General features: G+C 40.0%; 1 protein-coding gene across 1 annotated transcript; it reads right to left on the minus strand.

The window, feature by feature from the left end:
* Positions 1–3,997: 3,997 nt before the first annotated feature.
* eif3k (eukaryotic translation initiation factor 3 subunit K) lies at positions 3,998–10,331 on the minus strand. Its single transcript, XM_003226913.4, has 8 exons — positions 10,178–10,331; positions 6,897–6,995; positions 6,410–6,530; positions 5,700–5,774; positions 5,146–5,212; positions 4,978–5,055; positions 4,602–4,727; positions 3,998–4,119 (listed from the first exon to the last, which is right to left on the minus strand). Exons 1-8 carry the CDS (start codon positions 10,234–10,236, stop codon positions 4,088–4,090), a joined length of 657 nt encoding a protein of 218 aa, XP_003226961.3. The 5' UTR covers positions 10,237–10,331; the 3' UTR covers positions 3,998–4,087.
* Positions 10,332–15,139: the final 4,808 nt, after the last annotated feature.

The raw sequence follows: 15,139 nt of genomic DNA on the forward strand, positions 1-15,139 counted from the left end.
GAAAGTGCACATAATCCTCAAGTAAACTACATGGATATTGGCAGAAATAACTACAGCTGTGGGTATGAAAGCAACAGCCCAGGCCATAACAGGATACCTGATTCCTTCTTTGAACATTTTAAGGTGGAAAATATAAGAGACTAGCGTGCCCGGTCACGCATTGCTGTGGCGTTGTCTGGTGGTGTTGGTGAGAAATTGTTGAGGTAGTGGTGGTATTCCTTCTACCATGCAGGAGGACACAATCCAAGCACTCCTGACAGATGGCCATCCAGCCTCTACATGATAATGATGATGATGATGATGATGATGATGATGATGATGATGATAATAATAATAATAATAATAATAATAATAATAGAAGCATAGAATCCAAGAGTTTGCAGAGACCCCTAAGGGCCATCCAGCCCAACCCTTTCTACTATGCAGCAGGACACAATCCAAGCATTCACAACACATGGACAATGTATAAAAACTATACACTACTACACAGGGACATAGACCCTACAACAGACATTCAATACCACCACTACCTCAACAAGTTCTCACCAACACCACCAGACAACGCCACAGCAACGCGTGGCCGGGCACAGCTAGTGAGATTATAAATGGGTAATATAGCTGTGTGGAAGGGCCTTGAGTCTACACTGCCATATAATCTAGTTAAAATCAGATAATCTGTATCTTATAGGCAGTGTGGAAGAGGCCTGAGGCCTAACTCTGCCTGTCCCCTGGGCTGAGTAGGTTGCTAGGAGACCAAGTGGGCAGAGCTTAGCCCTCTAACTGGCAGCAATTGGATAAAAACAATTATTTCTTTCCCTCTAATTAGGACTTTATTTTTCTTTTCTTTTTGTTGTATCAACCTAGAGCCATGAATGATGGGTTGTGTTGTCAAATTTCGAGGTTGGGGAGCCTGTAGTTTTGTTGTTTTGTCCGGTGCCCTGATTCCATCACTCTTTTATATATATAGATCTGGTAGCCAGAGCTATTACAGGCCAGGAAAGAGCAAACTTACTCACCTACAACCTCAAAGCTCACGAAATGAAGGCAAGTGCAAAGCAGTGCTTGGAAGGTGGAATCAATTTATGACTACATCCAATGAGTCATATGTTTAAAGAACAAAAGATAAATATACATTTGTATTTGGAGATCTACAAATTAGAGATGTTTCTAATTTGTGGGATGATAGTGCTAATAGATGATGTTGTAACACAGCCCCCCTTTTTCCTCTGCCTTCTTCTGTTGTCTATTTCCAATGTGAGTCATCCTTGATGTGTCCAAGACATGACAGCCTCAGTTTAGTTGCCTTCATTTGTTAGAAGAGTTCAGGCTTCATTTATTTATCTATTTATCTGTCTTTTTAGCAGCCCATGGTATATGTAGAACTCTTCTCCAGCCCATTTCAAATGCAGTTTTGTTCTTGTCAGCATTTTTCACTGTCCAGTTTTCATGGCAATAGATAGTGGCAATACTATAGCAGAGACCATCCTGACGTTATTTATCAATAGTACTACCCTTGGGTTATAAATGTCATTTCCTAATTGGTTCTAACAAAAAACTTGGAAAAAGTCTAGGTAAAGGTTTTCCCCTGACGTTAAGTCCAGTCATGTCTGACTCTGGGGGTTGGTGCTCATCTCCATTTCTAAGCTGAAGAGCCAGCATTGTCCATAGACACCTCCAAGGTCATGTGGCTGGCATGACTGCATGGAACGCCATTACCTTCCCGCCGGAGCAGTACCTATTGATCTACTCACATTGGCATGTTTTCGAATTGCTAGGTTGGCAGAAGCTGGGGCTAACAGCGGGAGCTCATTCTGCTCCCGGGATTTGAACCCGGGACCTTTCGGTCTGCAAGTTCAGCAGCTCAACGCTTTAACACACTTCGCCACTGGGAAAAAGTCTATTAAACTGCAAAAACTGTTTCTGTGGGACATCCTGCAGCACATTTTGCTCTAGTTTTTCAATGAGCATCTCATGGAGTCTCAAGCAATTCAACATAGTTTGTGACACCTATTTCCTTCTTCCTTAGACTAATATAGATTAATAATTTGTGAATATACAAGAAACATATAAGAAAGTTACTAAAGAGGTAGGCAGCATCACACAGGTGTGACCCTTGAATAAAGGCTTTCATGAAGAAATTGGGTAAAATTATGTTTCTAATGTATTCTGTATAAAGTTAGATTACACTATGTAATGACATTTGAAAAAGTTTCTGTTCCTGGTTCGAAAGTGCAGTCATGCCAGCCACATGACCTTGGAGGTATCTACGGACGGTGCCAGCTCTTCATCTTAGAAATAAAGATGAGCACCAACCCCCAATCAGACACGACTAGGTTTATTGTCAGGGGAAAACCTTTACCTTTACCTTAAGACTAATATAAGATCTTGCACCACTCCTGCAGGGATTTGTGGCTCCTACAATGCATCAATCCTTGGCTAAACTACTGGGATTTTTTTCTTCCAACAGAACGATACAGATGCACAAATTTGTTCTGGGAATAGAATGCAGAAGCCTGTATAGTGTAACTTTTACGGTAACCAGAGGAAACACTCTAGAAATGTTCTTAACTTCTGCAGCATCAGGTTGGGAAGTGTCCAGGCAACACCTGCTCACATCTCCAGTGAGAGATGATAGTAATAGGCTCAGAGTCTCAGTATCCTGTGCAATAGTTGATGCTGCCTGGTGGTTGAAGTCAGTAAAATAATAAGAGTTCCACTTTCTGTGTTGACTCCCGAGCACCACCTAATGGTGATAAGTTTTCTAAGATCCGAGTTTCCCATTTATGACCATGTGTGCACATTCATAGTATTTTAGTTTAACAGGGAAGAATCCTCATTCTCTCGTTCAGTTACTAATTCCACTGAAGATTTTAAACATTTGCATTGGCATCATTAATTGGGAAATGCTCCTTATCATATATTCGTAAAAGGACAGCTATACTGTATAGCTTGGGCAAGAAGCTCTCCCAAGGAATTAGCTAGGTCTTCCGGGCAATTCTATGGTATGCTTCCATTGGAAGGAACAGAGTTGCATATGAGAATCTAGCAGATTCCTAGAGCAGTGGTTCTCAACCTGTGGGTCCCCAGATGTTTTGGCCTTCAACTCCCAGAAATTCTAACAGCTGGTAAACTGACTGGGATTTCTGGGAGTTGTAGGCCAAAACACCTGGGGACTCACAGGTTGAGAACCACTGTCCTAGAGGATAACTTTCTAGGACAGCATGTGTCTGTTATGCTGGAATTGGAAGCAAGCTAGTTTTAATGTTCGTTGGTTTTTAGGTAACAGCATTCTCTTTGGGAACACATCCCACATGGAGAAGAGTGCCTTACTTTATACATTAGCTAACTTGAAATTGGCCCATTCACAGGATGAGGGACAGCCTAAATTAAGAGCCAGCTAACAGCAGCATTGAATATCACTTTTGCCGATTTTCAGATCTGTTTGTGTTGTGGGAAGATTTGGCAGGCTTTGGAGGGTCAGTGGAACCGGACTATTATGAATTGGGCACATTTTTGGAAATTTTCTTGTTAAATTTAGTTTAGAAACTTTGACGGGTTTCAGGGGCTGTACTTTGGATACCCCTGCTGTACTCTCACACTCAAAGGGAAAAAAAGAATGCATAAAGAACATTGTCAATAGGCTTGACAAGAAGGCCATTCTGGTGTGTGGCATGGAGAAACATGAAAATCATTAAGAAATGGCGTTCATCCTGTCTCTTCTCTGAAATCATCTACTTCCCATCAGTTTAGTGGCAAACACAATGGTGATATGTGATGGGCAGGATGAGGGAAAACTTATGTTCTTCCCACTGAAGTCAATCTTCTTTTTGTCAACCAGCTGTATTCTCAAGGTTAGTGCTCATTTTTCTCTAGCCACAATACTTTCAAACTTGTAAATGGCAGTGACCTCTCTCTGCTGTGTCATGGCTGTTCTCCAAGATACAAATGAATGGTAGATGCCATAGGCAAGACTGACCGGAGCAAAGTAAATCACAGGGCATGTTAGAGTCCTTTTATTGACAAATTTTTGAAAATATTTCATATAAATCCAATAAGCAACAACTGAGAATCTATGGAAGATGCTTTCTTATTGTGAAGATGCCATGATACTCGAGACACCTGGAAGAAATCAGACAAAGATTCAGAAAATGTGATGCTAGCTCCAGTTGAATCAGTTCAACAATTCCTCAACAGAACTTGGGAAAGTTACATTTCTGAAGCACACTTCCCAAAATTCTCAGTTAGTTTGGCCATGCTGTTTGGAACATTTCAGAGTGATATACCAAAAAATAATTTTCCCAAACCTCAATTAATCTTAAAAGTGGGCAAATTGCAGCTTGCAAGCATTTTTTTTTTGCTCAATCATGCCCTTTATAAGAGGCTATTGGGAGCCTTTTTATAATTCGCAAACTCAGGCCTGTGTCCATACTTTATTTGTAAAACACAGAAGCTGGGTTTCTTTGATATTCAGTTTTTAACTGCAGGGAAGGCAATACTGTTTGCAAGTCAGCTCCTGTTTCATTAAGAGAAGGGATCACAATGCGGAAATAAACAAGGCTGCCAAGAAAGTTTAAAAAGGGTGAGTGAGGGGAGACATTTACTGTCAAAGTCTATCTTCTCCACAATGTTTTTGGGCTTGATGCTCTCTTCCTGGTTGCAGATAAAGATCGTCCCAGGCTCTGACTCTGTCCAGCCATATTTGCTCATCCAAGACTTGAGTTGGTTATCTGCAACAAACAGAAAGTCAAGATGGGGGCAGGATGGGGAGAGAAACAATTCTACTTCACCCATCAAGGAAGTTACTGCAGTAAGAAAACTCAAGCACTGTTTCTTGATATCATACAGATTGTTCAAGTCATGAGCTTATACAGGAACAGTTTAGAAAGAGAAGCAAACACAGCTGACCCATCACGTTACATGCCCCCTAGAAAAGAAGACTGGGTCAGTGGGATATGCTTATATACAGTAGATATTCACCTGTGAGGTCACCCAACATCTTGGCTAGAAGCCAGCGGTCGATATGTTGGTACGTGATCCCAACTACGTGACAGATAACTGCAAAAAACAACAAGACAACAGATACAGACATTTCAGAGTATGAAGAAGGAGAAAGCAGCATATAATTGTGGAGGGAAGTACACTTACATTTCCTAACAGAGTCCTCAAATCCTGTGATCCCATCCAGGAGAGCTATGTTCTCATCCAAGGCTTGCTACCAAACAACAACAAATATTTATAATCAACTAAAAATAAAAAAGAGAGCATCATTTTTGGTATAACCCAGGGCCTTGAAATGATAGATAATGCCTTTCACTCCACCTTGGTATCACTGAGAGTAACTCTGTTTTACTTTATAAATTAGGGAAGTCTTTCTTTCTTTGTTTTTTGTTTTGTTTACTTTTTTAAAAATGGCAATCCTGCCTAAGGAAAAAAGTCTAAATTCTAATTTCAGAGAAATACCCCTTTCCAAAGTCTGAACAAAAAGAAAACACCAACAAATGTGATTTTAGAACTTCAGCAATCAAAATATAAGGCAGACAGCACTGTCTGTGCACTTAGTGAAATGTAGAAGACAACTGTTAAACATGGCATTTTGAGATTGAGCAGAATGAAACAGACAGACATCATTAGGGGTCTGTTATGTCTAAAACTTTAGTAAATGCAAAAGGCTCCCATTTAGAGGTAGAGGCTTAGCTTACCCAGAAAGCCTGAAAGTGGCATGTTTCCAACAGCTCACCCAGGTATAAGATCTGACGGATTGGTTTCTCTTCTTGCTGGAAGGAATGACATTAAGGAAACTGGATAAAGGAATTAGGTTTTGTAGAAATTCCAATTGAAAAAGACAATTCTAGGGATCACAGGAACTTTTAAACTCTTTTTGGTGTAACTGTTGGTCCTAATCCGTGTTGTCATTATCTACTGTTACCTTTGGTAGCTTCCTAAACAGATAGGCTAACCTAACCCTGCTGAGTAGAGATAATGTTCATCACAACCCTTTAAGCTCCACTGATTTTGCTATAACATAAGTGTGTCTCTGCTTGTCGGGATCAATGTGCAGCTTAAGGGTAAAGATGGTTCTGGGGTCCTAATAATGGAAGACTTACTATGGTAGGATGATAACAACCTTCTCTTCCCTATGGCGTTCTCTGCTATGGAACACTTTCTCTTTGGGGGCCTAAAGTGAGCTACTAACCTTATTCATCAAAATATTCATCAAAAGTCTTTGGAGTCTAACTGGTTTTACGCCAAACCTTCATTTTAAACTATTTTAACCTGTCTCAATCTATATAAAAAACACTTCCTAAATATCAAAGTTTGTTTGAAGCCTCTTAGAAGTTCATGGTTAGTTAAAATTGAAAGCCAGCCACTCTTGGTACATTGCAGTGTTTTCCCCTCAGATCAAGGATACATGAGCTTGGTCAATCATACATTTGCAGAGTGTGAAGTCTGTGTGGGGCAAGTTAGTCAGGGCCTTCAGAAGGATCTGGGCAGTCACTGTGGTTTGGAATAAGGCAGGGTTAAACTGATACCTGGAAGAGAAAGAGAGTATTTTGAGACTCCAAGAAGATGGGAGAGGCACAATTCTGTAGATCTTTTGGCACAACGGGTATGGCTTTTCCCCTTCAACTCAGATATATACTAATAAGTGTTCCAACCTCTACATAATTGTACCACAGTGCTGAGGTCGTCATTTATAGGCCCACTTTACAGAGGATTCGCTAACCTCAAAGAGTCCCAAGCCATTTAACAAACCACAGCTAGGCCAAGATTTGAATATGACAGTCCAGCTTCTGTAGCAAAAATGGCATACAGTACAAATATCTGTCTGTCATCTATTGTGCCCTGAGTGGCATCATTCTGAATTTTTGCAGTGTCAGGCATACAGTAACACTCACAGTTTGAGTACAGCCAGGTTGGCCTCCAAGTCATAGGCATTCTCTTTGGCCTGGGTCTCCACATAGTGCTCCAATGTGGCCAAGTTCTCTGGGTTATATCTGAGGAAAGGATGGAAACAACATGGAGAAGCATCTAGAGCAAAGCATTTAAGAATGCCAAAAACCTTTGTCTGTTGTAGAGTTATCAAAAACTTTTATCATTCAGAATATCTCATCTCATATTTTTACTAAAACTAATACATATACAATGTAAGTATGTACAATACGTCATTACAGTTGCCACATAAATTTTCATTGTCTGCTTTTTTCTGTACATCTCATGTTCCATTTCCCCCTTTTAAAAATAGAAAAATAGAATATAAGTGATTGCTTATTAACTACAGGCAGTCCCCAAGCTACAAACATCTGATTAAATTTTTCAAAATCCAACTATCACAGGGACAGAAGGTGAGGTGAAATTTTCTGCATATGGGAACAGATAAAAACACAAACCCCACATTCACCCCTCTCTATGCTAAATGAAGTTGGAGTTACACTTTAAAAATGTACCTGTTCCAACTTACATGCAAATGCAACTTAAGAAAAAATCTACAAAGCCTATCTTGTCCGTAACTTGGGAATTGCCTATATTCTTAAAAAACCCACAGTTTAGTGCCAGAACCTCCAGTGCAAAAAGAGGATCAGGTCACATAGAATCAGAGGTGGAGGAGACCCTTAGGGCTATCCAGTCAACTCCTATTCTGTCAAGCAGGAAGACACAGTATAAGCATTCTTGACAAATGGCCATCCAGCAGAAGAGCAGCATATAAATTAAATAAATAAATAAATCTGTTTTAAAACCTCCAGAGGACACACCACAAGTCAGCCTCTTATAAGTCTTTCTAATGCTTAGGTCAGGCATGGGCAAACTTCAGCCCTCCAGATGTTTTGGATTTCAACTCCCACAATTCCTAACAGCCATCTAAAGGGAGGGCCGAAGTTGGCCCATGCCTGGCTTAACTAGAATCTCGTTTCCTGTAACTTGAATACCTTGCTCTGTGGACTAATCTCTGGAACAGCAGAAAACAAACTTGCTTTGTCTTCCATATCCTCCTTTCAAATGTTCAAATATGGCTGTCATCATGTCTAGGTCATCCTCTAAATTGGATGACGTAAATAGAATGAAGTTTTACCCTGTCATTTTAATGCTGATATTTTAACCTCTTTGTGGCTGGGATGTTAAACTTGGTTTGTATAGTTCGCTTTTAACTACAATTTATTGTTGAGTTTCATTGGTTATTTTCATTTTAATTTAGATGTTTTCTGTTAATTTTTGTAAGTTGTTATTTTATGTTACTTGGTGCTGCTTATTGTTTTGGGCACATTCTTGTTGTTTTTTATACATTCCGTGTGCACTTTTGTTGCTTTGTAAGCCACCCTGAGTCCCTTCAGGGAAATGGTGACGGGATATAAACAAAATTATTATTATCATTATCATTATTATCTCTCAGCCTTCTCTTCTCCAGGTTAAAAGTTCCCAGGTCCCTCAACCACTCATAGAGAGCCATGAAAATTGGGGACTTCCCCTTGAATAATTTTTGAATATACACAAAAGCTCTTTGGGTGTTAACATACATTCAAAAGTGATATATAATATGTTATTTTCATTTTTCAGGAGCTAAAATGGTTAAAATAATTTGAATTCCACTTTTCAACAGATTCCACTTTCTGACAGTGCTTCATTTCCTAACCCATTACATACATCCTGTATGAGTTTGTGGATCTATTTTGCTAGGAAACAAATGGAGAAGAAATAAATTTAATCCTGCCATTCAGCCACACACTGCCACAGGCTACTATTTCAGAATGTATAACCTTTACAATTCCTAGTCATAGAATTTCACTAATGCTGGTGTTGATGAAAGGAAAAATGGTAATATATTTCATTAGATAAACAGATGATTTCACTTCTTATCCGCTTGTTTGTTCATTGTAGCATAAAATTCTGGATTGTAGCATGAAAATTATTTTGGACACTGCTTCTTAGAATGTTCTTGATTTTAGCTTGAGAGCCAATTCACAGCATTCTTTGGAGTTTCTTTAACTTAGAGCGCATCTATACTGACCACTCAATGTGAAGGATTCCCAGATCAGCTCTGTGGAAGCCAAATGTGACATTAATAATAATAATAAAACTTTATTTATACCCTGCCACCATCTCCCCGTGGCGACTCGGGGCGGCTTACATGGGGCAGAGGCCCAAACAACATAGAACAAAACATAGGCAACGAATACAATCATACTATAAAAAGATAAAACAGTAATACAATATATCAATTAAAACAAAAATACAGGATTAAAAAATTGCATTTAAAACACATAAATGGTAAAATCGTAATAAAAATGGGATAGATTATTAAAAACCCTCTGAGGCTGATTATTTAATGACTGTATCTCCAAAGGCCTGCCGAAACATCCAAGTCTTCAGTTGTTTCCTGAAGGAAGGTAGAGAGGGAGCCAACCTAATCTCCCTGGGGAGGGAGTTTCAGAGTTGGGGAGCCACGGCTGAGAAGGCCCTCTCTCTCGTCCCCACCAAACGCAGTTGTGAGGAGGGCGGAAGCGAGAGGAGGGCCTCCCCGGAAGATCTCAGCGACCGGGTGGGTTCATGGGGACGACGCGGTCACGAAGATTGAGCTGATCTAGACTAACACAAGGTAAGGTCACTTTAAGGCTCAAATTTGCCCATGCCTGTGCTAAAAGGTCTAAAAATCATGTACATAAAGAGCCATGATTTTCAGACCTTTTAGCACATGCATGGGCAAACTTCAGCCTTCCCTCCAGGTGTTGGACTCCAACTCCCATAATGGAGTTGTGTTGCGAGTCCAAAACTCCTGGAGGGAAGTCTGAAGTCTGCCCATGCCTGTTCTAGTATTTTGATCACCCTCCACTGGACGCCTTCCATCAATATCCTTGAAACAGAACAGTGTAATACTATAACGTCCCTTGATCTTGACACTAATTCTACTGATGGAGGCTAGAATCGCATTGGCTTTTTTAGCTGCTGCATCACAGGGCTGGTTAGCAGCTATAAAGCCCCTTCTCTACGGGGATCCCTGGACAGCAGTTAAGACGGAAAAATACATTGCTTCAGGGTTAAACAGCCACCTGTACTTCATGCAGCAAGGTGGGCCTCTTTGAAGGACCTGATTCAGGGGAGGGGAGAGGGAAAATGTAACCATAGCAACCCCGAACCAATGCCCTCCCTTCCAGCCCGTCAATCACTTTCTCTCTCAGGACTATACCTATCGATGCCCTTCAGCAGCTTCCCCACATTGGCTCGCATCTGCTCAAACAGCGCCATGGCAGGCGGGACCGGGAAGAGAACGAGAAAGGACTGCAACAACCACGCCGGACGCGGAAGGAGCCGGAATGCAAGGCACTTCCGGTCGGTGGAGCTAGTTGCTTCCGCCGAGACACGCCACATCGGGTCAGTCTATCATAGAGACGCTGAAGGATAAATGCGCATGCGCTAGTAAGAACAATTTTTTTGCCTTACGTCATCATGAGGGTGGAGCTTCTCACTTTTTCAGGAAACACAATGCACTCTAAAGACAACCTGGTCGTGTTTTTGATTCAAAGTGCAATACAATAGAGCAGGGGTCCTCAAACTTTTTAAGCAGATGTGATCGAGGTGACCACCCCCCCCCCCCCAGGACTTTGTAAAAGACAGTTCAAAAATCAAGACTTTATGTTCTATATTCCATATATTTATAGTAGAAGGTGATTGAGACTTTTTACTGGAGTTTACTGTGGTTTACTAAAACTCTCTGTACAAAAGGTGTTTGACCTTTTAGCCTGAGGCAAGAGATAACAACTTCATGAATTGTAAAATCATGCTGCTAAAACTCCACTTTTATGAATTTCCATGCTGGGTTCTCCAGATGTTATGAACTTCGTTCTTATCAAATATTTTCAATTGTTTATATCATTCATGATTCCCCTTTATGAAATGCAACTCACTTTTATGAATTCTCCCTTATTTCCATGAAATCTATCTATCTGCCTATATGTATCTGTACTCTTTGGGATCCCCGGAAAATATGTATTTTTCCCAGCATGGTTTATATTCCAACTTTATTTTATTTTTCATTTTATTTCATATAATTGTCAAATTATGAAATCAAATAAGAAATATTTTGAACTCAGCATGAACCTCAGAACTTATCCCATTTCCTATGATCCAGACTTCCTTTCCCAAAAAAACAAAAGGATAATCTGCCACCGCTAAATCCAATCAAATTCAAATTGCATGGACAATATAGGGCTTGAGTCGCCGAATTCGGAGATTGCTGACCTAAAGGTGATTCGCCCCAAGGCAAACATTGTCATAGCTCACCCAAAGGAAAAACCAGGACACCTCAGGAAGGCGCCCTGCAGAGCCTGTCAATATGGCTTGTCACCACCCATCTTTGCTTCCATCTCTGACACCCCAAGGCATATCTGGAATCTGTATATGTGACAGAAACCCGGACATCCTTGACTGCTGCCATTAATAAAATAAGCACCCTTTAGAAATCAGTCTAGCAGGACTTAATCCTCTGGTTCAACCTTCTAGGCTATCAACGATCAGATGGGCGGGGAAGCAGGGCGGGAAATTCAAAGGGCTGTCAGACTGAAATTTTGTATAAATATGGTTTTATTTTGATTGTATGGGACTGCTGGTAAGTCGAATGATCGCTACCAGAGTCCTCTTCAGCTGAATTGCTCAATAAAGACTCCTTGGCGGATTTTCCTTCAACTTTGGCGGACCTTCTTCATTTCGGCTTCAGGTTGTATTGCGGCTCGTATTTTCCTTTTGGCTTCGCCAAGGTCCGTTCTCTCAGGACCGGATCGGGTCTCTCCTCAAGGGCCCCGATCCCCTAAAACGCGGTCGACAACACAGAGGGCCGGTCCACAATCCTTCAGACTGTTGAGGGGCCGAATTATCATTTGAAAAAAAATACAAACAAATTTCTATGCATACTGCACATGTCCTATTTGTAGTGCAACAACAACAACAACTAAAGAACAATACAAATACAATATTTAAAAATGAAAACAATTATAACCAACATAAACATAGGATTTCAATGGAAAGTGTGGGCCTGTTACTAGCCAATGAGATAGTCAAGTTAATTAGGATTGTTGTTGTTGTTGTTGTTGTTGTTGTTGTTGTTGTGTGCCTTCAAGTCATGTCAGACCTTGGCCGAGCCTAAGTCTAAAATTAATTAATTATTTACTGCATTTATTTACTACATTTATATCCCACCCTTCTCACCTCGAAGGGGACTCAGAGCAGCTGTATGTACATACAATATATTATATTATTAGCATAACACAATATTAGCATTATATATTACTATATTGAACTATACCACTATCTATATATATAAAAGAGTGATGGCATCAGGGCAGTGGACAAAACATCAAAAGTACAGGCCCCGCAACCTCGAAATTTGACAACACAACCCATCATCCATGCCTCCAGGTTGATACAACAAAAAGAAAAGAAAAATAAAGTCCTAATTAGAGGGAGAGCAATAATTTTTTTTATCCAATTGCTGCCAGTTTAGAGGGCTAATCTCTGCCCACTTGGTTGCCTAGCAACCAGCCAAGGGACAGCCAGGCTTCAGTTAGGGGACAGGCTGATTTAGGCCTCACTTAGACTTCTTCCACAGATTATCTGATTTTAACTGGATTATATGGCAGTGTAGACTCAAGGCCCTTCTACACAGCTCTATAACCCATTTATAATCTTATATTATCTGCTTTGCACTGGATTATCTTGACTCCACACTGCCATATAATCCACTTCAGTGTGCATTTTATCCAGCTGTGAAGAAGGGGCCTCATATAATCCAGTTCTAAGCAGATAATAGAAGATTATCAATATACAGTAGAGTCTCACTTATCCAACATAAACAGGCCGACAGGATAAGTGAATATGTTGGATAATAAGAAGGGATTCAGGAAAAGCCAATTAAACATCAAATTAGGTAATCGTTTTACAAATTAAGCACCAAAACATCATATTATACAACAAATTTGACAGAAAAAGTAGTTCCATGCGCAGTAATGCTATGTAGTAATTACAGTAGAGTCTCACTTATCCAACACTCGCTTATCCAATGTTCTGGATTATCCAATGCATTTTTGTAGTCAATGTTTTCAATATATTGTGATATTTTGGTGCTAAATTCATAAATACAGTAATTACTACATAGCATTACTGTGTATTGAACTACTTTTTCTGCCAAATTTGTTGTCTAAGATGATATTTTGGTGCTTCATTTGTAAAATCATAACCTAATTTGATGTTTAATAGGCTTATCCTTAATGCCTCCTTATTATCCAACATATTCACTTATCCAATATTCTGCCAGCCTGTTTATGTTGGATAAGTGAGACTCTACTGTACTGTATTTACAAATTTACCACTACAATATCACAATGAATTTAAAACACTGACTACAAAAACATTGATTATGAAAAGGCAGACTGCGTTGGATAATCCAGAACATTATATAAGTGAATGTTGGATAAGTGAGATTCTACTTTAATATGAAATAATTACTGGGATAGAATAATGCAGAACAATATAATCTCTAAAACCAGGACAGTAAATAAACAGGGGAATTCCAGACAGGAAACAATCAGGGCCAGCTAACACCTCCCAACAAAGTATTCCCATCATCAAAGTCTGGCAAATCCTGTTTTCTCAGGGCCACAGACAGTAGACGCACATAAAATATGGCAAACAACACCACTCTGAAAACAAGGGAATTCCAGACAGGAAAGAATCAGGGCCAGCTAACACCTCCCAACAAAAAATTCACTCAGGGAGGAAGCAGCCAGGCTTTAAAACTGCAAGGCCATTACATCCTAATCATTTTTCCTAATTGCAGCATTCATATTTGCCTCCAACAGACAAAAAAACCAATCAGCAATATTGTATATTCACAACCTTTAGGAAATAATATCCCCTGATGGCGCAGCGTGTTAAAGCGCTGAGCTGCTGAACTTCTGGACCGAAAGGCTGCAGGTTTGAATTGGGGGAGTGGAGAGAGCCCCCACTGTTAGCCCCAGCTTCTGCCAACCCAGAAGTTCAAAAACATGCAAATGTGAGTGCATCAATAGGTACTGCTCCGGCGGGAAGGTCACGCCGCTCCATGTAGTCATCCCACATGACCTTGGAGGAGTCTACGGACAACGCCGGCTCTTCGGCTTAGAAATGGAGATGAGCACCAACCTCCAGAGTAAGACACGACTGGACTTAATGTCTGGGGAAAACCTTTACCCTTGACCTTAACTACCACCAATTCCTCAATACTTTATTTCCCATACCACCAGACTTCGCCACAGCAACGCGTGGCCGGGCACAGCTAGTACTATTATATAATATCTAATATATAACATATAATTAATATTATTATATGGTATTACTATTAGTATTATATTGTATAACATAAAATTATTATCAATATTATATGTATATACAATATATTATATTATTAAAACTGATATAAAAATATTATAAAACTGAGGGCGGGGGCCAGGTAAATGACCTTGGAGGGCCGCATCCGGCCCCCGGGCCTTAGTTTGGGGATCCCTGCAATAGAGTCTCACTTATCCAAGCCTCGCTTAGCCAAGCCTCTGGATTAGCCAAGCCATTTTTGTCATCAGTGTTTTCAATATATCATGATATTTTGGTGCTAAATTCATAAATACAGTAATTACTACATAGCATTACTGCGTATTGAACTACTTTTTCTGCCAAATTTGTTGTCTAACCTGATGTTTTGGTGCTTAATTTGTAAAATCATAACCTAATTGGATGTTTAATAGGCTTTTCCTGAATGCCTCCTTATTATCCAACATTTTCGCTTATCCAACATTCTGCCGGCCCGTTTATGTTGGATAAGTGAGACTCTACTGTATTATATTTTTAATAATTCTTATATCATCATCATCATCATCATCATCCTGTTTCCTCTCTTAAATGAGACTCAAAGCGGAATGATAGCTGTCTGATATCACTGCTCAGTGCTACAGAATTCAGTGGATTCGTACTGTGTGGGATGTTGAGCATTTTGTCAGAGAAAACTACAAATCCCAGAATTCTATGGCATCAAGTTGTGGGCGTTGAAATTGGTGTCAAACTTACACCTGTCTTACTATAGAATTTAGAGTTGGAAGAGACCTCATGGACCATCCAGTCCAACCCC

This window comes from Anolis carolinensis, unplaced genomic scaffold, assembly GCF_035594765.1.
Source record: "Anolis carolinensis isolate JA03-04 unplaced genomic scaffold, rAnoCar3.1.pri scaffold_10, whole genome shotgun sequence".
NCBI lineage: Eukaryota > Metazoa > Chordata > Lepidosauria > Squamata > Dactyloidae > Anolis > Anolis carolinensis.

Coding starts and splice junctions, on each gene's coding strand:
- eif3k (XM_003226913.4), bottom strand. CDS start 10,236: ATGGCGCTGTTTGAGCAGATGCGAGCCAATGTGGGGAAGCTGCTGAAG. Junction 6,531..6,896: donor AACCTGGCTGTACTCAAACT/GTGAGTGTTACT, acceptor TTTCTCTTCCAG/GTATCAGTTTAACCCTGCCT. Junction 5,775..6,409: donor GTATGATTGACCAAGCTCAT/GTATCCTTGATC, acceptor CATTCCTTCCAG/CAAGAAGAGAAACCAATCCG.